The sequence below is a fragment of the Lactuca sativa genome, chromosome 3, assembly GCF_002870075.4.
Source record: "Lactuca sativa cultivar Salinas chromosome 3, Lsat_Salinas_v11, whole genome shotgun sequence".
Taxonomy (NCBI): Eukaryota; Viridiplantae; Streptophyta; class Magnoliopsida; order Asterales; family Asteraceae; genus Lactuca; species Lactuca sativa.
In genome coordinates this window covers 28,791,957-28,815,479 of record NC_056625.2, presented here as the reverse complement: position 1 = coordinate 28,815,479, position 23,523 = coordinate 28,791,957, and the positions used below count along the sequence as shown (strand labels likewise).

The 23,523-nt window shown below is 37.9% G+C and overlaps 2 protein-coding genes across 4 annotated transcripts; both read left to right on the top strand.

Moving 5' to 3' along the window:
* The first annotated feature begins 5,128 nt into the window (after positions 1 to 5,128).
* On the top strand, positions 5,129 to 6,411 carry LOC128132732 (uncharacterized). The gene is made up of 4 exons (XM_052769654.1): positions 5,129 to 5,447; positions 5,511 to 5,836; positions 5,930 to 6,104; positions 6,242 to 6,411. Exons 1-4 carry the CDS (start codon positions 5,129 to 5,131, stop codon positions 6,409 to 6,411), a joined length of 990 nt encoding a protein of 329 aa, XP_052625614.1.
* Positions 6,412 to 7,663: 1,252 nt separating this feature from the next.
* LOC111898515 (uncharacterized) lies at positions 7,664 to 10,570 on the top strand. 3 transcript variants are annotated; one of them, XM_042900021.2, is made up of 5 exons: positions 7,664 to 7,922; positions 8,874 to 9,211; positions 9,397 to 9,576; positions 9,669 to 10,138; positions 10,310 to 10,570. In XM_042900021.2, exons 2-5 carry the CDS (start codon positions 8,975 to 8,977, stop codon positions 10,314 to 10,316), a joined length of 894 nt encoding a protein of 297 aa, XP_042755955.1. In that variant the 5' UTR covers positions 7,664 to 7,922; positions 8,874 to 8,974; the 3' UTR covers positions 10,317 to 10,570. The 3 variants fall into 3 exon arrangements, with proteins under 3 accessions (XP_042755955.1, XP_023750191.1, XP_023750192.1); XM_023894423.3 differs by having other exon boundaries at positions 9,669 to 10,570; XM_023894424.3 differs by lacking the exon at positions 7,664 to 7,922 and adding an exon at positions 7,937 to 8,008 and having other exon boundaries at positions 9,669 to 10,570.
* Positions 10,571 to 23,523: the final 12,953 nt, after the last annotated feature.

Below are 23,523 nucleotides of genomic sequence, written 5' to 3'. Positions count from 1 at the left end.
CCCCGACTGGCCGGTCGGGCTGTTGCAAGCAGCAATGGGTGTGGGTTGTCAATCCCAATATAGATCGATACACAATTATAATGCTCTCCCTACAAGAGACTCTGGTTATAACTAATAGACATTTTAACCCGTACTCTAAGAGTACAATGAAGACTAGTCTCACAAATTATGATAACGAGTTTACGTGTAGTGTGAGTGTAAAACCTTTTCTGTGTTGGGATTGAACCCCCATTTCGTGTAATATACTTGTAATGTGAAAACCATAAACTATACCTATTATAGTTTATTGTGTAGTAAATGAAACCCATTTGTATTGAGTGAAAAACCTTCCTTGTGTAAGTCGTAGTTTAGCAAAACATAACTATACTTATTATGTTTCATCTTGTATTGTTTGTAATGACAAAGGACTCTTACATTTCAGTGAGTAATTTCTGTTATATAAATGTGATTCAACAGAAACACAAGTAAAATATAATTTCATCAAAAAATAAACAATTTGCTCAACATGTTACAAAGTGTTATAAAAGTTGTAAGTTGTTTAACTAGTTTTTAACTTTTCTGCACTGTTTTAGAAGAATCACAGAAAACTCATACGAAGTCAAAAACTGAATCCGTAAACTCCTAGAGTTTAGAAAATATGTCTAGTTTGTTCATAATTTTTATTATGATTTTTAGTGATCTCTAACTTGTGTGAAAACGTTCATATTCACAGACTGGTCCGAATTCATAGCTACAGTGATAGACCGTTTTGTAAAAATCACCATAAATTGTAGACAAATCGTATGAACATGTGCAAGTATTCATTTTAAAAGTATAAAACTTAACTATTTTCATATTAAACAGTTTTGAAATACTTTAAGTTTAAGTTGGTCAGAACAGTCCGTGAATGGAACTAAACTTTCCTGTTGAAACCTGATGTTTGAGTTTAGTTAGGTTTTTGGTGTTTTAACTTGTATTCCCCCCGCCCCCTAAAACTTGAAGAAAACATGAAAATGTGGGGGTATGAACTCACCTTGAGTGATTTCCTTAGATGAATGCTAAAGAAAAGAGGTTTCCAAGTCAAGAACACTTGGTAAAAGCTTAGAGAGTTGAAGATCTAAGAACAAATATTGTGATATTTGTTATGAGAGAACCATAATTTAGTGAAGGTGTGAAGAATGTTCAAAAGTAGGATGAAAATACTTACCAAAAGTGAGTGAAAAGCTTAATACCTGCCTTGGAGTCTCGAGTTCTTAGAGAGAGAAAGTGAGAGAGATGTGTTTGCTTTTTGGTGAAAGAGTGAATAAGGTGGGAGGAGAGATAAGGATTTTCCAGCCTTTGATCAAGATATCTTGTTGAAGAAGAGTGTGATAGGACAAATAGGTGAATAGCTAGAGATGAATAGTGACTGGAGGTTGCCATAGAGTGAGTATGGGAGATATCTTGTGTCATTACTTTATGGAAAAGTGTAACGACGTAAATTTTAAAAGAACTTTTCGTTTTTCAACACAAATAAACTCATATAATATTCTCAAAATCTCATGTGTATCCAATGTCATCACAATAAAACATATCCCAGAATCTCAAAAACATAATCCTATGCCAGTGTGTACAAATCATGTCGGCGCCTTCCCGCGATCCCGAGAACAACCTGAAACACATAACACATAACATGGTAAGCACGAAGCTTAGTGAGTTCCCCAAAATACCACATATAACACATATTAGCCACTCGAGGCTATAAGTCTGTGGGCCCTCTGGCCCTAACTCTGTGGACCTTCCGGCCCTAACTCTGTAAACTCTGGAGTACACACAGCATAAATCAAATAGAAATAATGCAGTGCAACACATCACATACATAGCACACAATATACTCTGTCACATAACTCTAATTACCACTCAAGGTAAAGTATAGTGAGAAGACTCACCTAGCAAGCCAGCAAATAACAGTCTCATACTTGGAAATCTTGAACTAGCCTCTGCCTATCACATAGGATGAATATCTCTAATTAATGCTCTATTAACACTCGCCTATTCAAAAGGCTACCTGCTTTCTCTGTCTAACTCTTGAAGTGGATAAAAGGCCATCCTACCTCTCCATGGTTTCCATTACTCACGTTGACTAAACCCCAAAGTCAACAAAAGTTAACTCAAGTTAATAGTCCATGTTTGACCTGACTCGTCGAGTGCACTCATGCACCTCGTCGAGTCCCCTCATTTCCTCAGAAGTCTCTAGAAGTCCAGCTCAGCTCGTCAAGTTGACCCCCAAATCGCTGAGTTATCGCATGAACAAACTCATCGGGACAAACCCTAACTGACTCGTCGAGTCAGGCCATGGACTCGGCGAGTCCCTTCAATCAGATTCCTCATTCCAACGATTTAAGGCAGATCCATCACCCCAAACACTAGATCTACCATCCTAAGGGTCGATTGACACGTAAAGCTGCAAGCTTTACATTTAAACATGGCATATAGGTCTCATAATGCCAATATAACCCGAACAAGGATGATTAACCACAATAACTCTTGTATGGCTAAATAAAGCTATCATCTTTGGACTCTCTGGACCTCACAGAGTCCAGATCTGAAATCTAGACCTCAAAAGGGACCTTATGCATTTAAAGTCCCAAGAATGGTGGAAGAAACCCTAATCTTCCATATCAACAAGATCTAAGCAAAATAACAAGAAAGGTGCAAGATTTTACCTCTTACTCAAGCCCTTGCACGGAGGTACACCAGATCTATTGATTCTCTAGCTTCCTTGTTGGATGATCTCTTATTCTCCTCAAGAGATGCACTAGTCTACTCCAAGTTTTAGCATCCAAGACTCTCATGGCTCTCTATGCATGTTTAGGGTTTTCTCTCAAGGAAGGGTAGCCACAAATGAGGCTATAAGTGCCTTTAAATAGGTACCAAACCCGCGAAATTAGGGTTTCTCTGCCCAGTACCTACTCGGCGAGTCCCACCTTTGACTCGTCGAGTCCATTCATTAAATTCACGCGAGAAACTCGATTCAACTCAGCGAGTTGGACCCTCAACTCGTCGAGTCTCTCCTTCAATATCAAGATTAACATACACAATGATATCCCTGAAAATCTGGATGTTACAAAAAGTCAACACTCCAAATCAATATCTTACATAATAGATATTATTCTTAGGTAAAGATTTCCCTCAAAATTTGATTAAAATATGAATATATAGAGCCTTATATCCCAAAATATGAGTTTGGGAGAAAATCACATGTTAAAATCATGAAAAACGGGCTTAAAACGCGAAAGTGGTCGAAATTCGGGTTTGAGAGGTGAACCCGTGAGGGTTCAGTCCTTGAGAACCGATAGAAGGCTCGGTCCAAGCAGTGTTACAGGCGAAACTCGTAGAGAAGAAGTGAAAGCGAAGACAGGAGAAGGTGCACGAGAAGCAAAGGCGAAGGCGAAGCGGAGCGAGCGGAACCGAAATTGGGTTCGATTCTAGAAGGAGTTCGGTTCTCGGGTGGTTACGGTCCTCAACAATTCAGTTCGTTAGGGCATTTCGATCCTCGGGGTTTCGATTCACTTGGAGTTGTTTCGGATCGCTAGGGTTTCAGTCCGAAAGGGACCTTCGGCTTCGGCTCATAGTCACTTTGCTTCTTAGGGTTCGACTTCTAAGGGAGGTTCGGTTCTTGAGAGGTTTCGCCCCCTTTTTGCTGATTTCTGAATAATCTTCCCGTTTTGAGCAGTTTTTGACTAAATTAAGGGTCGGGATGCCCCGAGTGATTATAAAAAGTTGAGATAGGCTATGAGAGAGATTTGGGAGAGAGAGAGAGAGAGAGATAGAGCGAGAGAGATTGAGAGAGACTTTGTTTGTGACCTTTGCGAGTGTTTAGCTTCGAAATGCAAGGTTCGTAAACCCCATTAAGCCTCGTTATGAGTGTTATACGTCCCCGGAGGGTGTGTAATAATGTTTTATCGAGTAGTTCCATCATTTACCCTGATTAGGGTTTATATTTTCCGAACACGTGAAGACTCACAGTGATACTTTGCATTAAGATAGGGTGTTTTACAATAGTAAACATAATGTAAACCTTAATATACAAGGGTTAATTGAGTTGACCGGTTTGACTTGTTGACTTTATTTGACTTTGGCTTAACCGGAAATTGACGGTTGTCACAACCGAAAGGGAAAGGATTGTTGATTTCTCCAATTTGTGCTCTACTCCACCATCAGCGACTCGGTGAGGATTTCTGATTCCTCCGATTTCCACCATAGTCGACACTTCCATAATACAAAGGTAGGTAATCACTAGTTCCTATCAGGCTATAACTGTTTCAATGTTTCTCTTTTATATAGACTCAAACCAATATTTTATGATCTGAAAATAGTCCCAACCCCAACACAGGAGCCATATATAGGCGTTTAGTTTTAGTCACTATTTTGGAGCTTTTAGACAGTTAATAACTTAACGTTGATTCCAAACTGAGTACCTGACTTGCTAGCATGTTTTAGTCACTATTTTAGTTAGAAAGTATTATTTTCATAAATAATTTGGATTGTTTAGCATGTTTACTTGTTTATGATTGCTTAGGATTGTTTAGCATGTTCATTGTTTCTCTGTTAATATCACTTTTCTTTTATGATTATTTAGGATTGTTTAACATGTTTACTTGTTTAGGATTAATAACAATTTGATATAAATGTAACATTGGTTGTTTGTGTTTCTATTATAGTATATATTATGAGCACTCCCGGTTCAAGTTCCAATCCATCCAAAGAAGCATAGTTGAATATCGTCCCATCTGGTTTGAGGTATATTACTCAACTTGATGGTGGAGGCAGAAAAAAGGCATACTTTTGTACTTTTTGTAAAAAAAACGTATAACGGTGGAGGTATCAATAGAATGAAACAACACCTTACTAGAGTGCCAGGTGCTATTTCAGCGTGTCCGAGTTGTCCAGGAGATATAAATTTTGTCTTGAAAAGTTCACTAGATGAAAATGCCAAAAAAAAAACAAAAGAGAAACATGCTAGTGTGCTTACTGATACCTCGGGGGTGAATGTAGATAACATGTATGATGTTGATGATGATGATGATGACGTTCAAGTACTGACCCAACAATCAACTCAAAAAAAGATGGAAAGAGAAAAGCTCCTCATACCTCCCAAACACAAACCATGCCACCTTTTTTCAAACGAGGTATGCATGATCCTTCTCAACCATCGATTAAGGCAACATTGCAAAGTAAGGAAAGATGGCATGATACAGATTTAGCTCTTTCTATGTGGTTTTATGATTCTTGTATACCTATGAATGTCGTGAATTCTCCCCTTTTCCAAATAACAATGAGCAAAGTCGCTAGTATGGGTCATGGATACACGGGGCCTTCATATCATGCTATGTGTGTCACGTTGTTGAAAGATGCGAAACAGTCTGTACAACTTATAGTTGATTCTTATAGACGTTACTGGGCAGAAAATGGTTGTACAACTATGGGTAATGGGTGGCGGGATAAAAGATAAAGACCCCTTATCAATTTTATGGTGTATTGTGCAAAAGGGATATCATTCATCAAATCACTTAATGCATCGGATATTGAGAGTAATGCCCAAACATTATGCAACTTGTTTAGTGAGATTGTTGGTCATCGGAATGCCGTTCATTTAGTTACTGATAATGCCGCAAACTATAAGGTTGCAGGAAGATTGTTATGTGAGAAGTATTTGTCCATTGCATGGTCTCCTTATGCAACTCACTGTATGAACTTGATTATGAAGGATATGCCGGAGATGCATGAAGTCGCTGATTTGGTTACACTTGCATCGAGGGTTATAGTTTTTGTTTATAACCACAAATGGCCATTAAATTGGTTAACAAAAGACCAGGTTGGACATAGATTATTCGTCCGGGTGCTACTCATTTTGGTACTGCATTTATAGCATTGAAGAGTTTATGTGATCACAAACATGATTTGCAAGCTATGGTCACCTCCCCGGATTATAAAAAAAGTGATTAGATTAGAAAAAGCAAAAGAAGTTAAGCTTATCATATTGAATGAGAGCTTTTGGAATAATTGTGCTATCATAGTAAAGGTGATGACTCCAATGTTGAGACTTTTACGTATTTGTGATTCGGATGAGAAGTCGGCTTTAGGTATATATATATATATATATATATATATATATATATATATATATATATATATATATATATATATATATATATATTATATAATTTAATGATGTTTACAAATATATTATCATTTTATTATTTTAATTGATGTTTTTTAGGTTATGTATACGAAGGGATGTATAGGGCAAAAAAAGGAATTAAGAAACTTTTTCGCAACAACAAAGAGTTGTACACGCCATATACTAACATCATTAAAAATCGGTGGGATAGGATGTTGTGTAAGAGTCTTCATGCTTCTGCTTATTGGTTGAATTCGGTCTTTCAATGATCAAGAAAAAATTTCTAAGAAACCAGAGGTGGTTGGGGGGGGGGGGGGGGGGGGGGGTTAATGGATATGATTAAGCGTTATAGCAGTGCTGATACTGTGGATGGTCTAACTCTTATGGACCAACTAAAGTTGTTTCGTGAGCATGAAAGTGGTTTTGGTAGAAAACTTGTTTTCTCTTCTCGCAATACTACTCGTCCAAGTAACTTTTTTTTAATAGTGAATTACAGTAAAATATTAGAATAATATTTTGTTATTTTCCATTAGATGAATGGTGGAAATTACATGGAGGAGATGCTCCGGAATTGCAAAATTTTGCAATTCAAATTTTAAGCCAAACTGCTTCTTCTTCCGGGTGTGATAGGAATTGGAGTGTCTTTGAGAGAATCCACACTAAAAGAAGGAATCGGTTGGAGCATCAAATGCTTAATGACCTTGTTTATGTTCATTATAATTTGCGTCTACAAAATAGGTAATGTATACTTTCAAACTTTTATTTTCATTTTCTTTATTTATGTGTAAAAGTATATTAATATTTTTCTGTAGCCTCAAGGATTACAAAAAATTCTTATGATCCGATCAATTATGAAAGTATTGATAAAATCGAGTTTTGGGTGGTTGATGAATACCAGAAGGTGAACTAGGTTATAATCAATGATGTTTGAATCCCAAGTTTTTTAAGGTTAATATTTTATGTTATTCTATCAATATTTTGTTATTCTTCTATTTGAGTTTAACTTTTGCTAAAATTGAATTTGCATTTGGTATTGAAGATGATGGAGTTGCGTTAGAAGAAATTGACATGGATTCCTTTAGATGAAAATTAAATTGTAATTGAAGTTTGCATTTTGATACATTTCATGGTATTTTGATGTTTATGTTGTGAACTTTGTTTTTTTTGAAGACTAGAATCAAGATGTGGTGAATGAATTTCATGGCATTTTATACGATTTGGTACTTTTATTTAATGTTGAAAACTATTGTTTGTTGATATTTTTGGTTTAAAGTTTATTTTTGTATTTATTTTGAAATATTTTAAAATTTTAAATACAATAATGATGTCATTCGGTTCATCCTATTTTTTGGACCGGTTAAACCGGTTGACCCATTGATCTGATATGAATGCCGGTTCGATTTTCGGTTCGGTTTTCAAAACTCTGGAGAGTTTTTAAGTCAAATAATTTGCATGCTCTATTTTATATGCTCTAAAGTCAATCAAAGAGGGATGAAGAAATTTTGTTGGATACTACAGAACTGTCCGGATAAAATAAGTGGCCTTCTCTCTCATACATTTATGTTACAACGTTATCATTACACACGTGTGCAGGTTCAACTTCTGACTCTTCTCCCTGTCATAGTTAACGTGTCACACATTCCGTGAATCTTTCTGGCCACCTCTGCACACACATGACACAGCCTCCTCACTCCTCTCTCTTTCTTCACGTTGTACAAGAAAAACCCCATCCGACTTCGACTTCGACTCCTCAGTTATCCCCGAGCCACCACGTTAGAAGGTACGCTCCTCTTTATCTCACTCGCTGAGAATTCCTTGTTTTGTTTTATGTTTATCCATTGGTGCAAAGCATCCGTTTGCCTCTATGTATGCAACCTGTTTGATGATTTGTCTAGCTGAAAAGTAGTATCTGACTTGTCTGATTTGCTAAAAAACAGAGATTTTGGCTCCTTCTTTTTTTCCTTATATGGAAGTGCGTATGATTTTTTTGCTGCCACAAGTTGAATTTTGATAACAAGTTAACAGTGTCGATTGCGGCTGCGGCTGTGTAGGGTCTGAATCGTGTGTCAAACCTATAAATTAGTAAAGAAAATTAGGATGAGTTGTTACTATATACACACAAATAATATGGATTATGCTATATTACTCGGTTAGGGGTATAAAGTATAAATAAGAATTGCTTTGTCTCTTTTCTTGTTCTTTCTTTGCTGAAAACTATCTGGTTATAATTAAGCAGGACATGAGGGATGATTAAATGCTTAATTGCTTTTCATTACCTTGAAAATACTTGTCAGAGTGGTATCGGTAGTTACAAGTGTCATATCTGATGCATCCGTTCTTGATTGTTATTGGCCCTTGAACCTACGAAGGAAGTGGTATAACTGCCATTGCTATGTAAGATCATCTTTTAATGCCTGGAGTCAGTAATAGCCATACCGCAGAGGATTAATTTGAAAGGATTCTATTCCTATTGACTTTGAAGGTGTAATTGTGTTGCAACTTTTCATACTTGGCTCAAACTCAATAGGCTAGTGAGTTTAATAAAGTTAATATAGGGCTATAATTGTTGAATGTAACTTGCACTTACCTAAAGCCATTTTTTGCGAAAACTGTGGAAGAAGGACAATAGCTGTTCTATTGTGAAGTAGGATGTTTAATTAGTTTATTGCAGCCATGAGTTTAGAGCTGATTTTCTTATGCATATGACATGTTTTGGCTTTTGTGGTTTCAGATTCTAAAACAATAAGGGCCAATAAGCTTCGACTCCAAAGCAAATGACAAACATGTAGCTGCTGAGGTTGGATCAATAATATCTATATATAGTCGATAAACATGATCCCTGAATTGGTGGGTGCAATCTTGATCATAGTAATAAAGCCTTTTTCACTTTTTAAACTATCTTGTATGGCTGGTGTGAGAGGAACTTGTATAGTTATAAACACTTGGGTTGACATTCTGAGTGCATCTATCTACTTCCATGTAAACATATTTTGGAGATTTATGCTTTGGACTGTATCTATCATAACTCTACCCACACGTGCTCTGGGTGCACTACACAGAGAGAAACAGGTAATTAGTATATATATATATATATATATATATATATATATATATATATATATATATATATATATATATATATATATATATATATATATATATATCATCATCATCATCATCTTCATTCGCTAATTATATCATAACTAATTAAGATATAAAAGTAGCCCCTTGATTGAGAAGCATTCTATCTTCAGCTACAAGCACAACTCAGTGAACTACAAGAAAGATTGGATTCTCTTGCATGGGATAGGAGGGAGCTTCAAGAACATATACGAGTGGCCATTAAAGAGCATGAAATGATGGAACTGGTGTTAGGTGAACTTGAAGAGGAACACGATGTAGCAATCCATAGAATCCAACTCTTGGAGACTGAGGTACAGTTTATATTAAGTTATTAACATACTTGCGAAAGATATATTTGATATAATTAATATAAAAGTATTTCTGCTTTAATTAATGTTGACAGTTGCAAAATCTCAAGGATGAAAACCTCCGTCTGAAGGAAGTTGATGGAAAATCACAGTGGGACACTGGTTCAGGGTATGGCCAAAAGCACAAGGATGCTAAAGTATCTTACACTAAAGATGGAATTTCACCATGGAAATTATCGGATCAATATTATAAAGATGTGATGAGGAAAGCAGCTAATTTTGAGGATGAAAACAAAGATGATGGTGAAGTACCCCTGAGAAGAAGTGTGTATACGGATGATGTTGTTGGTCAAAGGAGAGAAGTTGCAGTTTCACAGAGCCTTTTCAGTGCAATGTTATCAGTGTTGGTTGGAATGATCATATGGGAAGCTAAAGACCCATGCATGCCGTTAGTGACAGCTCTTTTTATGGTGGTTGGTATGTCGTTAAAAAGTGTCGTCCAGTTCTTCTCCACCATCAAGAACAAACCAGCATCTGATGCAGTTGCTCTTTTGAGTTTAAATTGGTTCATACTTGGCACTCTTACATACCCAACACTACCCAGAGTTGCTCGTTTGTTGATGCCTTTCTTTATCAAATCATCAAAACGTGCATTTGGTGGTTTCTTTCTCTTTCTTACTTAGGTTCTAAAACACAAAGTCATTTCCTTTTTTTGTTTTTTTGGTCTTAACTTCAGGACTTAACAGGATGGTTTTGCTTTCGACTTCTAATGGTAACATTATCAAACGTCTACCCGAGTTAAGCGTAAACTTTTTAACTGTTGCAAGACATTAGCTAAGCTACTTGTAAATTGTATTGTGGTTGGGTGCTAATAAGTCTTATATATATAGAACGTATTGTAACTTTGTAAGTTGTATTAGTATTTAGTGGTGCTTTTGTTATATATGTAAAAGGTTGGAGAGTTTATGACATCTTTCATGTGGATTGTATTGATACATATTGCAAATGGGACATGCATGGGGTGATGGGGGGACCAAGAAATGGTCAGGTATCTTTCATCATTGGGTATCTTGGACCATTTGTCCATTAACTGCTCTCAATAAAACATATGATGCATAAAAGGTCCATCTTGTGTCGCTTTTTGGGACAAAGCATGGATTGTGCAATTCAATTGATGAAGGACACGTGGCTATGGTGTAGGGCATCTGGCATCTGGAATTCAAAATTATTGATATCTGAAGGGATTATGTTCTGTAGCAAGGACATGCGACTTCAAACCTAAAACCCCATGTTATCCTTGAGCAATAATCATCTATGATAGATATGGATATTACTGTGCACAAACAAGTGATGGCAAACAAGGACCTAGTCGTGAAAGAAATAATTAAACAAGTGTTGCCACCAAATCTTTACATATTCAATCCACACGATTACTTTATCTCACAATCACGCAATCAGGTCTTATATATATATATATATATATATATATATATATATATATATATATATATATATATATATATATATATATATATATATACACACACACACAATCCACGAAGTTAGTCAGTTTATACATATATGTTTCATGGACTTTACTTTTTGAGCGACTAATCATGGATTCTGGAAGCCTTTTTCATCTAAAAGCCCTTCAATGGTCGACATGAAACATGCCTTCATTATGGTACAAGATGCTTTAGCACATACTTAATTGGTAGTGTCATATGGCATGGAACAAAATTATAACGACATTTGGGCTTCCCCAAAGAAAGAATACATAAATATGAAAGAATAATGACAAAATTGCAAAAATGGTCCCTATGGTATATCAAAACTAGCATGTTTGGGCCAAAACGGTTTTGGTTAGCATCAATGGTCCAAAAGTTTCATTTTTTTGCAAGTTTGGTCCAATTTGGTTTGAATTTTTTTAGAAATACGATTTTGCCCTTATTATTTAATTTTTCAATTTTGTTTTATTACCAACAATTAAAAATAAAACAAAATAAAATAAAATACCCTCTCTCTCTCCCCTCTCTCTCTCTCTCTCTCTCGTTTCTTGCTTACCACTGTCCAAAGAAGAAGAATGAGTGGTTGTCGCCGGCCTAGGCTGCCCCTCCGCCTCCCTCCGGTCAGGTAGCACTACCCCAAACACCTGATTCGATCGTTACTACCCTCCCTTTGAACCTAGACAGATGCCAACGGGAGAAAGGAGATCGAGATCTGAAGTTTGGGTTTCTTGACGATTAGGGTTTCTTGGCGGCTAGGGTTTTCAGATAGAGGGTTTCGCGACTGAATATCGAGGGGAAGACACCTCGGATCGATTTTCCTCGGTTGTTAAGCCTCCGACGAGGTGGTTGTCATCGATCAAGGGGGTCATCGATCTGGGTTACATCTGCACACCACCGCCGGATCCTCTAGCTACAGACTGAACATATCTGAAAGCAGAGAGCATGGTGATAGGGTGTAGCATTAACGAAGGTGAGGGTGTAGTAGTGTTTCCAACACTATCTCGTGTTTCCAACACCATCGGTGAAGCGAGAACGAAGCTCAAATAGTGAAGCCAAAACGACGATGACGTCTGTTCACCCTCAATGGGAAGGGTTCCACAAGAACTACGTTGAAAGGGTGAAGTATGTGGCTTGATTTTACATTGTCTTTACTTTCTCCGACGACGGCTTTAAGCTTCGAGATACAAACACAATGATGTTAGTGGTAGGTTTGTTGGAGACGCCTCTTTACCTCTCTCTCAGATTTGCAAATTCTTTCTCCAGTGGGGTCATCATCAAAGATCCGGAACACCGTCTCCATTCGTCATCATTGGAAAATTGAGCCACGATTGGAGGCAACGACCCTTGATCTGAATTCTGGCAATGAAATGGATGGCACAACAAAGTTGTCGTCGGAAAATGCTAGGGTTCAAGAAAGAGGTGGTGGTCCGACTAGTGGTGGTGGTCTGACTGGCGATGGTCGTCCGGCTGCTGTGGTGGTCCGACAACTTTGAAGAGAGAGAAAGAGAGAGAGATGATATTAGAGAGAGAGAGTGTGTGTGTGTGTGTATTTTATTTTGTTTTATTTTTAATTATTTTTAATTGTTGGTAATAAAACAAAAATGAAAAATTAAATAAAAAGGGCAAAATCGTCTTTCCAAAAAAATTCAAACCAAATTGGACCAAACTTGCAAAAAAATGAAACTTTTGGACCATTGATGCTAGCCAAAACCGTTTTGGCCCAAACATGCTAGTTTTGACATACTACAGGGACCATTTTTGCAATTTTGTCAAGAATAATTGGATTTTATGGTTGTCAAATAGTTTTGATCCAATGCTATTATTGAAAGATCTTTTGAGTTGCAATCTGTTGTATAAATGTATCAACTATTTCAAGCTTATTCAATTTTTTTAGACGATTTATAACTATATAAATGTATTTTTATTTTATGTCATTGAGTTTGATCTTATTAATTTACTCATAAATTAAATAATCGTCCTTTTTTCTCTTAAAGCATCTTCAATCTCATTCTATTTTTATCATTACATTCTATTTAGACAAAACTTCAAAAATGGTCCCTGTGATTTTCAAAAATATCAAGTTTAGTCCCTAAGTTCAAAAAACCTCACAGATGGTCCCTATGGTTTCAAAACTTTTAACAAATGGTCATTTTCGCTAACTCCGTTAACTTTTGACCGTTAAGTGAAGGGTATTTCAGTCATTTCACAACCACAGGGACCATTTATGAAGTTTTGCCTTAATTTTTTTTAAAAAAGAAAAATAAATATAATTATTTAATATTAAAGGGCCTCTCTCTCTCTCTCTCCATCTTCCATTTTCTTCTTTAATTGACTGCAACACACTTGTGTCTGAGAAGCTCCATCCGAACGCCCCTCCTGCTGCTACTTTTCTGTTGAGAATTATTGTCGGAGACGAGGCAAAAGGACTGAGGAAGGCTCACCGGAAAAAGAATTCATCCCCACCACTTTACCTCCTTAGCTTCGTTGGAGCTCAACCCCAAACACCCCACCTCAATCGTTGTTGCTGCAGCTGCTCTGATTCCCTTCCGAATCATTGCTATCGGTGACAAGGAAGAAACCACGATGAGGCTCGTCGGGGAGCAGCCTCGCCACCTCCTCCGGTCGTTCATCACATCTCCCCCCCCCCTTTGCACCTTTCCTCACCGGAGTTGCAGGCGCAGCTTACCCGTTGCCCTCGGATCTTCCTTCTCCTTCGCAGGTCAATGCTTAAGCATCCCTTGCTGCTTCAGATCTTATTCCTCCTTCATCAGTCCGATTGAGCACCTGTGACACTCCCTTTGATTGGTGATTGCAGCTGCCTCCTTCCCATGTGTGTTTTGATGCCGGATCGGGAAAAGTAACAATGAAAGAGGGCTCGTCGGAGATCGACGCCACCCCTCCTCACGATTGCCAGCCAGTGTCGGAGACTCCAATCGTCCGCCTCGCTCGTTTCTTTCCTTCCTGATCAGATGAAGGAGAAGACTAAGAATCAAAGATCCTTTTCCCCTGATAGCTTATTTTATTTCCTTATTTTATTAGTTTATTTTTACATTTTTAGATCTTTTTATCATTAATGCATTGTAATTTATTTATTTTTCTTTAGTATGGATCATATCGGGTGCTTGTTATGTTGCATGAGATATTTTGTAGGTTTTTCGATGCTTGTTGCGGTTACGGGTTGATTGAAGACGGGCTTAGTGGGCTTCCGAGGCATTATTGGGCTTGGCGGAATCAAAGAGGAAGAATTGGGCTTTGAAAGTTATTGGCTTGAATCATTTGGGCTTGTGAAGATGGATCATAAAATTCAAATTTTGGGCTTGGAGCATCCATTTGGTGGCTAAATGATGATTGGTGCATTTCAAATTACATGGACAAGGAGGGGGACCAAAGGAATCTTTGGTAGTGGAAGGGTGGAGTGGCTTGGTGGACCAATAGTATTACAGCAACATTTGCGTGAGTGGAATTTTCGTCGCGCGGGTACCCGCGCAACTGCCCAGTTTGGGCATTTTGGTCATTTGGCACACCATAACCCTTGGGGATCAGATCTAGAAGCTAATTCACGTTTTTCCACCATTAGAGACCTGCAAGAGGCGATTTTGGGAGCTAGAAACCATTTCCTTTCATCTTTCCAATTCTTAGGTAGTTTCTTTATGCAATTAGATTATTGTTCTTGTTACTTTGTTGCCATGAGTGGCTAATACTCTTATTTGGTTGACTTTGGCTGAAAACCAATGAATGTTTGTGGGTTTTGAAGGATTTATGTTGATTATCAATTTATTCCATGTTTATGATTCTAGTTCGCAATTCTTATGCTTAATTGATGCTTTGATCATGAGCTTAGTATTTGATTGAGCAATGGTTGATTTATTTCATTGATTTTGCATTGGATCATTGAATTTATCTAGAACAAAGGCTTTATGATGGTAGAAATCATCTCTAGCTTATGAATCATAACTCCTTTATGGATGTGTAAGCATTTGACATCCTCTAGGAATTGGGGATTCCTTCATTCTTAAGGCTAATTGATTTCTTGGGATTAATTGCTTCAATTGACCCTTGATCTTAATTAAGAAGGTGTGTTGTGGGCTTCCCCAACCTCCATACTACTTATGAGGAATCTTGGCATATCATGCTTCATGATTGCTATAACCAATTTGGGATGAAGGATAAGCTTTGTATTAGATCCTAATGATAAACACACAAATGTTCATTGTGTTGAATTGCCTTAGTTAACCAATTATTCCCAATCATTGAGCATCTCATCAACTTGCTTAATTGCAAGGTTTTTAGTTATTCAAGTATTTTAGTTTTCAAGTAATCAAACACCCCCCCCTTTAGTTTAATTGTAGTTAATTAGTTTAATTTCACTAGTTCTATTGAATTGCATTGGTGATTGAATACAACCATTTCCCCGAGGATCGATACCCCTTTTTACCATTATATTAAGTTTATTTAGCAATCAAAGGGTGTAATTTGCTTGGTGGACTTGACATCCCATCAAGTTTTGGCGTCGTTGCCGGGGAAATTCGTTATTGTTATTTGATTGCTTATGCCTAGGTCTACAAGAACCGGTGAACTACTCTACAATCCGGAAATTGAAAGAGAAGCAAAAAGGTTGAAAAAGTTAGCCAAACAAGCAAAGCAACAACAACTAGTTCAAGCTTCTTCCTCTTCTCCACTAATCAACATAGAAGATCAAGTTCATACTTCAAGTGATACCGACACCGAACCGAGTTCTCTAATTTTTGGTCATTCCTTTGAAGACATTCCGTTTGAAAACCAAATAGCCATGAATCACACTCCACCTCACAATCCCAACCCAAACCCAATCAATCAAGATGCCAATACTCCACCCCATCAACCAAGACAACAACCACAAGAACCTCTCATTGATATGCCACCTTGGAATCAAGCCACTCCTCAAGACCAACCCAATTATCAACCACCACCACAACTACAAAACCAACACTTCCACCAAAACAATCAACCTCAAAACAATGCTTTTCAAGTTCAACAAGTACATTACCCAAATCAACCCAATTACCAACACCCTCCAATGTACCAAAACCCAATGTACCCACAACAACAACCTCCTTACAACCAATACCCTAACTACCAACCTTATCCACCACCAATCTACAATCCCCAACAATACCCATATCCACCTTACCAACAACATCCCAATTACTTGCAACAAAATCCCAACAACCCCAATCCACCCAATCCCCCTCAAGAGTTGACACTTAGACAAATGATGGAAACGGATGTTACTCATACACCTCTTGCTATTGTTTATCCTGCAAACCGCCGAGGGATTGAATTGAAGTCAATTTTCATCCATCAACTTACCAAGTTCCATGGTTTGGATAGAGAAGACCCTCAAAAGCATTTGAAGTCCTTTCATATGATATGTGTTAGCATGTTGCCCAACAATGTGGCATTGGATGATTTCAAGTTAACCGCATTCCTGCTCACCTTGGAAGATAAAGCTAGAGAGTGGTTATTCAACTTACCACCGGGATCTATTCACACATGGGAAGAGTTACTCAAGGCATTCAATAGCAAATTATATCCCACCTCCCGCATTTCAAGTCAAAGAAGTGACATTTTGGGGATTCGTCAAGGGGAAAATGAAACATTTCATGATTTTTGGGAGCGCTTCAACAATTTGTGTACAAGTTGTCCTCAACACAATATACCCGAACAACTACTTCTTCAACAATTTTATGAGGGTATGAATGAAAAAGATCGGAGGATGATTGATGCTTCAAGTGGTGGTGACATCTTCAACAAAACCCCTCACGAAACCCGATTACTTTTTGGTACCATTTCTCAAAATCAAAGGAATTTTGGGACTGAAGAGAAATTCTACACAAGTGGTTGGTGAAGTTAGCAACACTCAACATTTGGAATCAAAGCTCTTGGACTTGACTAATGTGTTAAGTCAAATGGTGGTGGGAAGTGGTCAACAATTGATGGTATGTGGTATTTGTGCAATGACGGGCCATTATACGGATAAGTGTCCCACACTTGGAAGTGAACTGGAAGATGTGAATGCAATGGGAGGATATCAAGGTCAACCAAGACCCACGGGATTTCAAAACAATTTCAACCCAAATTGGAGGAATAACCAAAACAACCCTTATCCACCAAAGCAAAATCCACCAAATCTTTTGATGAGACCCCAACATCTACAATACCAATCCCAAAAACCTCCATATCCACAAAATTCTTATAACCCTCTAAATTATCAACAACCTCCACAACAAGGCCAATCAAGTGGTACCCATCAAATGAGCCTTCAAGAACTTGTCACTTCTCTTTCTCAAAGCCAAACCAAATTTCAACATGAAACCAAGAATACTTTCTCCAACATTCAAGCACAAATTGGAGACTTGGCAACCGCTCTCAACAAGATAGAACAAAAGGGTAAACTTCCATCACAAACCGAGAAGAACCCCCAATGTGAGTGCCATTACCTTGCGAAGTGGGAAAACACTTGGAGAAAGTCAACCTAAAAGAGTTTCAAGAGAAGACGAAGATGAAGTGATCATCGTGGAACCTCCAAAAGTTGTGGTTCCTCCAAAGGAACCAGTTGTGCCAAACGTTGATCAACCTGACTCTTCCAAAAAACCCATCAAACCATTGGTCATACCACCTCCCTTCCCTTCCCGGTTAGCCTTTTCCAAGAAGATAGAGGAAGAAAATGAATTATTTGAAACTTTTCGCAAGGTCCAAATCAACATTCCACTATTGAATGCTATTAAGCAAATTCCAAGTTATGCAAAATTTCTCAAGGATTTATGCACCAAGAAGAGAAAATTCAAGGCAAATGAAAAGATTCAAGTCAATGCAAATGTGTCTGCGGTTATCCAAAAGAAGTTACCTCCCAAATGCAAGGATCCGGGAATATTTGCTATCCCTTGTACCATTGGTGATTTGCATGTCGAAAGTGTTATGTTAGATCTTGGAGCCTCGATTAATGTGATGCCATATTCGGTTTTTCAATCTCTTAATGTTGGACCTTTGGAAGAAACTGGAGTAATCATTCAATTAGCAGACAAGTCAAGTGTGTCTCCAAGAGGAGTGTTGGAGGATGTGTTAGTACAAGTTAATCAACTTGTTTTTCCGGCGGATTTTTATGTCATTGATCTTGAAGAGAAAACTCCTTCCATATCATCTATGATCCTCCTTGGAAGACCTTTCATGCATACCACTCACACAATCATTGATGTCCATAAAGGAAAGATAACTATGGAGTTTGATGGAGAAACCATTAACTTCAACATCTTTGAAGGAATGAGGTATCCTAATAACATTTCTCCATTGTATCAGGTTGATGTGATTGAGCCAATAAACAGGATAAACCCTAATGTATGCACAGACAAGATAATCATGGAAGATGATTGTAATCCTAAGAGGGAACCTCAAAGAAGATTGGATCCTCCAATGATGGAAGTGGTCAAGAAGAAGATAATTAAAAGGTTCAAAAGGTGCAAAGAGAAGAAAAAGGCATTTCATGACAAGTACATAACCCAAAAACACTTTATTACGGGTCAAAAAGTTCTTTATCATTCAGGCTTAAAGTTATTCCCGGGAAAATTGCAATCTCGATGGCATGGACCTTTTATTGTTATAAAAGTGTTTGATCCTAGTGTGGTTGAAATCAAGAGTTTGGAAACAAACCAAATCTTCAAAGTGAATGGGAACCATTTGAAACTATTTTATGAAGGCTTTGACACGGGAGAATTCGACAACGTAACAATGGAAACACCGATTTACGAAGGTTGACGGAAGCGGGGCTATGTCTTGGCAAGGACGTTAAATAAATGCATTGTGAATAAATATTCTCCGCTTGAAGTTTTGGGTGTTTCTAAACTTGAAGTTGGCCTAAAAATAAGCATATAGAAGTCTTCCAGTGATTTTGGTGAAGTTTGAAAATTCCAAAATTTTGACTTTTGCGCGGGTTCCAGCGCAGACTTTGCGCGACCGACCCCAGTCGCGCAGGTCCCGAGTTCCAAATTACAGCAACATGGGGTGCTCTCTGATTGTTGTGCGCGGGTGCCCGCGCAGCCGTTGCGCGACCGACCCCCAGCCGCGCAGATTCCGAGTTCCAAATTACCCCAACATGGGATGTATTCTGACATGTGCGCGCGGATGCCCCCCACTCGCGCAAAGTTTGCGAGGGTACCCGCGCAAATATGTCATTTCATAAGAAAATTTCGAGCCATTTCATATGCGTCCTTTGCGCGACCAAGCTTTCATCCATGTGTATTTAGGCTGCCAAGAACTCCATCCAAGCATCATTATGCAACCCATGTGTTGCTTCCATACCGTCCACACGTGCCTCCTCCACCTTGATCCCGGTACGATCCTTCCTTAATCTCATCCTAAGCATTGAGGACAATGCTTCATTTTAAGCTTGGGGTGAGGTAATCTAATCTTTTATTTTTATTGCATTTAGGTTGTATATAGTTGCATTTAGAGTTAGTCATTTAGGGCATTCATAAAAATTGCATAAAAAAATTCAAAAAAAAATATTGCATATTTTGTTTCTTTCTTTTCTAATTTTCATACTTTTTAGATGCATTTTAGGTTAGGTTCATGCATTTTTGTTCTCTCTTGTCTTCTCATCCCTACAGGTACCATAGCGCAGAGTCATAAGGATTGAATCATAGATTGGTCCCGGGTCTTGATATGGAATTCCTTGTATTTGATGAATGGGACAAGTTTTGAGCCTCACAGACCACTTTGAGACCGCTTGTGTGGGGGTCAGATGCAGGTAGCTTGATTGGGTCTAGGTGCGGAGGGATGTGGTTGGTCATGCCAATGTGTGCGAGCAAAGACTAGCCCGGTAAGGTATTTTGAAGACATTGAAGATATTGAAGACTCGTATCTTGGTTTTGGAGGGAGTACCCCTTAGTACTCCCGAGTCTCGTCCGAGCCTTGCTTAGTTAGATTCTCACCGCCTTTTTAGGATAGGTTATCATTTTTCTAGGGCTCTAGAGTAGATAGTTAGATAGATTTTGTTTATCACACCTTGCATTGAGGTACTTGATGAACTTTGAAGTGGGTCCCCCAATTCACATCTTTTGGGACCAAGTCTTTTCGGTAACACCCATTTTTGAGTCATTCCCCACCTTTTTTAGTTGATCTTGGCACATTGTCAATGATCATTAGGTGTTCATATTAGCCTCTATCTATCACTCAATTTTCACTATTGGAGTCATATGTTACTTGGTGAAATTCCTTAGACCTTCCAAGAAGAAAACACAAAAAAAAAAAATTAAAGAAAATTGAAAAAGAAAAAAAAAAAAGAAACGATAAAAGATGATTCAAGAAAAGCAACAAAACACAAAGAAGAAAAATGAAGAAAAAGAGCAACACAAAAAAAAGAACAAGGTTCCAAGTTCAAGACTTATGTTATATATCTAGTTTGCAAAAAAAAAAAAAAAAAAAAAAAAAAAAAAAAAAAGGATGTCAAGCAGCAAATGTGATTGAAGACCCAATAACAGAAGTTCAAGATTGAAGATTTAGGTTGTTAGGTTTAGATTTAGGTTAGGTAGAGTTTTTATTATTTTATTTTATTTTATTTTTGATTTTTGGTGAGAAAAGGCCCTGTCGATGAGACGGTAGACTGTAAAGGACAGTACAAGGGAGAAGCCTCTGAAACTGGATGTTTGCCCGGAGGCCGTACTACAAAACCCTATTTCATTATTATACACTTTGGCCTGACAAATGTAGGAATCATAGTGTGTGAAGAGGCGCATTTCCTTCGTGCACTATGGTCTACATTGGTGATTTAAAGTGCCCCCACTGGGCGCATCTCTGTTTCCTTTGTCTTGCACACCGCGACCGCATCCAGCCGTGATCTATTCGCCCATCAAGTGGTTAAGAATGTGGTTTATGGTTCTAAAGCGGGGAACATTTTGAAGATGCGTAGGGTCCATTGAAGGACTAATTCTGACCATGTTGACTGATGTTGACCAAGTTCTATGGTATCTTTCTTTTTCCTTTTTAGATAGTTCATCCCGAGCTCATTTTTAGTCTTGTTCTAACTTGAGGACAAGTTAGGTTTAAGCTTGGGGTGATTTGATAGCTTATTTTTTTTCCTTATTTTATTAGTTTATTTTTAGATTTTTAGATCTTTTTATCATTAATGCATTGTAATTTATTTATTTTTCTTTAGTATGGATCATACCGGGTGCTTGTTATGTTGCATGAGATATTTTGTAGGTTTTTCGGTGCTTGTTGCGGTTGCGGGTTGATTGGAGACGGGCTTAGTGGGCTTCTGAGACATTATTGGGCTTGGCAGAATCAAAGAGGAAGAATTGGGCTTTGAAAGTTATTGGCTTGAATCATTTGGGCTTGTGAAGATGGATCATAAAATTCAAAGTTTGGGCTTGGAGCATCCATTTGGTGGCTAAATGATGATTGGTGCATTTCAAATTACATGGACAAGGAGGGGGACCAAAGGAATCTTTGGTAGTGGAAGGGTGGAGTGGCTTGGTGGACCAATAGTATTACAGCAACATTTGCGCGGGTGGAATTTTCGTCGCGCCGGTACCCGCGCAACTGCCCAGTTTGGGCATTTTGGTCATTTGGCACACCATAACCCTTAGGGATCAGATCTAGAAGCTAATTTACGTTTTTCCACCATTAGAGACCTGCAAGAGGCGATTTTGGGAGCTAGAAACCACTTCCTTTCATCTTTCCAAATCTTAGGTAGTTTCTTTATGCAATTAGATTATTGTTCTTGTTACTTTGTTGCCATGAGTGGCCAATACTCTTATTTGGTTGACTTTGGCTGAAAACCAATGAATGTTTGTGGGTTTTGAAGGATTTATGTTGATTATCAATTTATTCCATGTTTATGATTCTAGTTTGCAATTCTTATGCTTAATTGATGCTTTGATCATGAGCTTAGTATTTGATTGAGCAATGGTTGATTTATTTCATTGATTTTGCATTGGATCATTGAATTTATCTAGAACAAAGGCTTTATGATGGTAGAAATCATCTCTAGCTTATGAATCATAACTCCTTTATGGATGTGTAAGCATTTGACATCCTCTAGGAATTGGGGATTCCTTCATTCTTAAGGCTAATTGATTTCTTGGGATTAATTGCTTCAATTGACCCTTGATCTTAATTAAGAATGTGTGTTGTGGGCTTCCCCAACCTCCATACTACTTATGAGGAATCTTGGCATATCATGCTTCATGATTGCTATAACCAATTTGGGATGAAGGATAAGCTTTGTATTAGATCCTAATGATAAACACACAAATGTTCATTGTGTTGAATTGCCTTAGTTAACCAATTATTCCCAATCTTTGAGCATCTCATCAACTTGCTTAATTGCAAGGTTTTTAGTTATTCAAGTATTTTAGTTTTCAAGTAATCACACCCCCCCCCCCCCCCCTTTAGTTTAATTGTAGTTAATTAGTTTAATTTCACTAGTTCTATTGAATTGCATTGGTGATTGAATACAACCATTTCCCCGAGGATCAATACCCCTTTTTACCATTATATTACGTTTATTTAGCAATCAAAGGGTGTAATTTGCTTGGTGGGCTTGACATCCCATCATCCCCCCATTTATAGTTATTGATAATCAGCCTCTTGTTTTGCTCTTTGTGATCAATTGCCACCACCGAACCACCAATTCCCTGCCATCGAACTATCGTCCGTTCTCTTACCTATCTGATGAAGAAGACGACCCTTGTTTCATTTATCAGAATTGTCAAAAATAGTCCTTACAGTTACTGTTCATCGTCTTCTCCACCTTCTTTACCCATCTTGATCAACAACCATCACAACCAAGCACTATTACCGTTTATCGTCTTTGGAACTGAAAATCCCGTATTCTCCCATCATTTTATGGTTATGCATCATTCACAATGGATCAACTGGAAAACACGACGAACTTGACTGAACTTGTGGAGTGGTATGCGAAAAACGAGCGGCTATATTAACGGGTGAATCTGGTGGTGGTCGGCGATGACCGGAGGAAGGAATCGAAGGATCTGGAAGAGTAAGCCCATATGAGCATTCAAACATTTTTGTTTTTTTTATCAATCGGTGGTTTGGTTGGAGAGAGAGAGAGAGAGAGAGAGAGAGAGAGAGAGAGGGAGGGAGGGGCCCTTTAATATTAAATAATTATATTTATTTTTCTTTTTTAAAAAAATTAAGGCAAAACTTCATAAATGGTCCCTATGGTTGTGAAATGACTGAAATACCCTTCACTCAACGGTCAAAAGTTAACGGAGTTAACAAAAAGGACAATTTGTTAAAAGTTTGAAACCACAGGGACCATCTGTGAGGTTTTTTAAACTTAAAGACTAAACTTGATATTTTTGAAAACCATAGGGACCATTTAAGAAGTTTTGTCTTCTATTTATTATAAATTATAAAGTATAAAATAGAGTAAAAGCTTCAA

Excerpts from the sequence above, each read along its gene's own strand:
- LOC111898515 (XM_023894423.3), top strand. The coding sequence starts at position 8,975 with ATGATCCCTGAATTGGTGGGTGCAATCTTGATCATAGTAATAAAGCCT. Across the intron at positions 9,212-9,396 it reads CACTACACAGAGAGAAACAG|CTACAAGCACAACTCAGTGA; the intron begins GTAATTAGTATA and ends TTCTATCTTCAG. Across the intron at positions 9,577-9,668 it reads TCCAACTCTTGGAGACTGAG|TTGCAAAATCTCAAGGATGA; the intron begins GTACAGTTTATA and ends TAATGTTGACAG.
- LOC128132732 (XM_052769654.1), top strand. The coding sequence starts at position 5,129 with ATGCCACCTTTTTTCAAACGAGGTATGCATGATCCTTCTCAACCATCG. Across the intron at positions 5,837-5,929 it reads ATTGGTTAACAAAAGACCAG|CTATGGTCACCTCCCCGGAT; the intron begins GTTGGACATAGA and ends ATGATTTGCAAG. Across the intron at positions 6,105-6,241 it reads GGATGAGAAGTCGGCTTTAG|GTTATGTATACGAAGGGATG; the intron begins GTATATATATAT and ends GATGTTTTTTAG.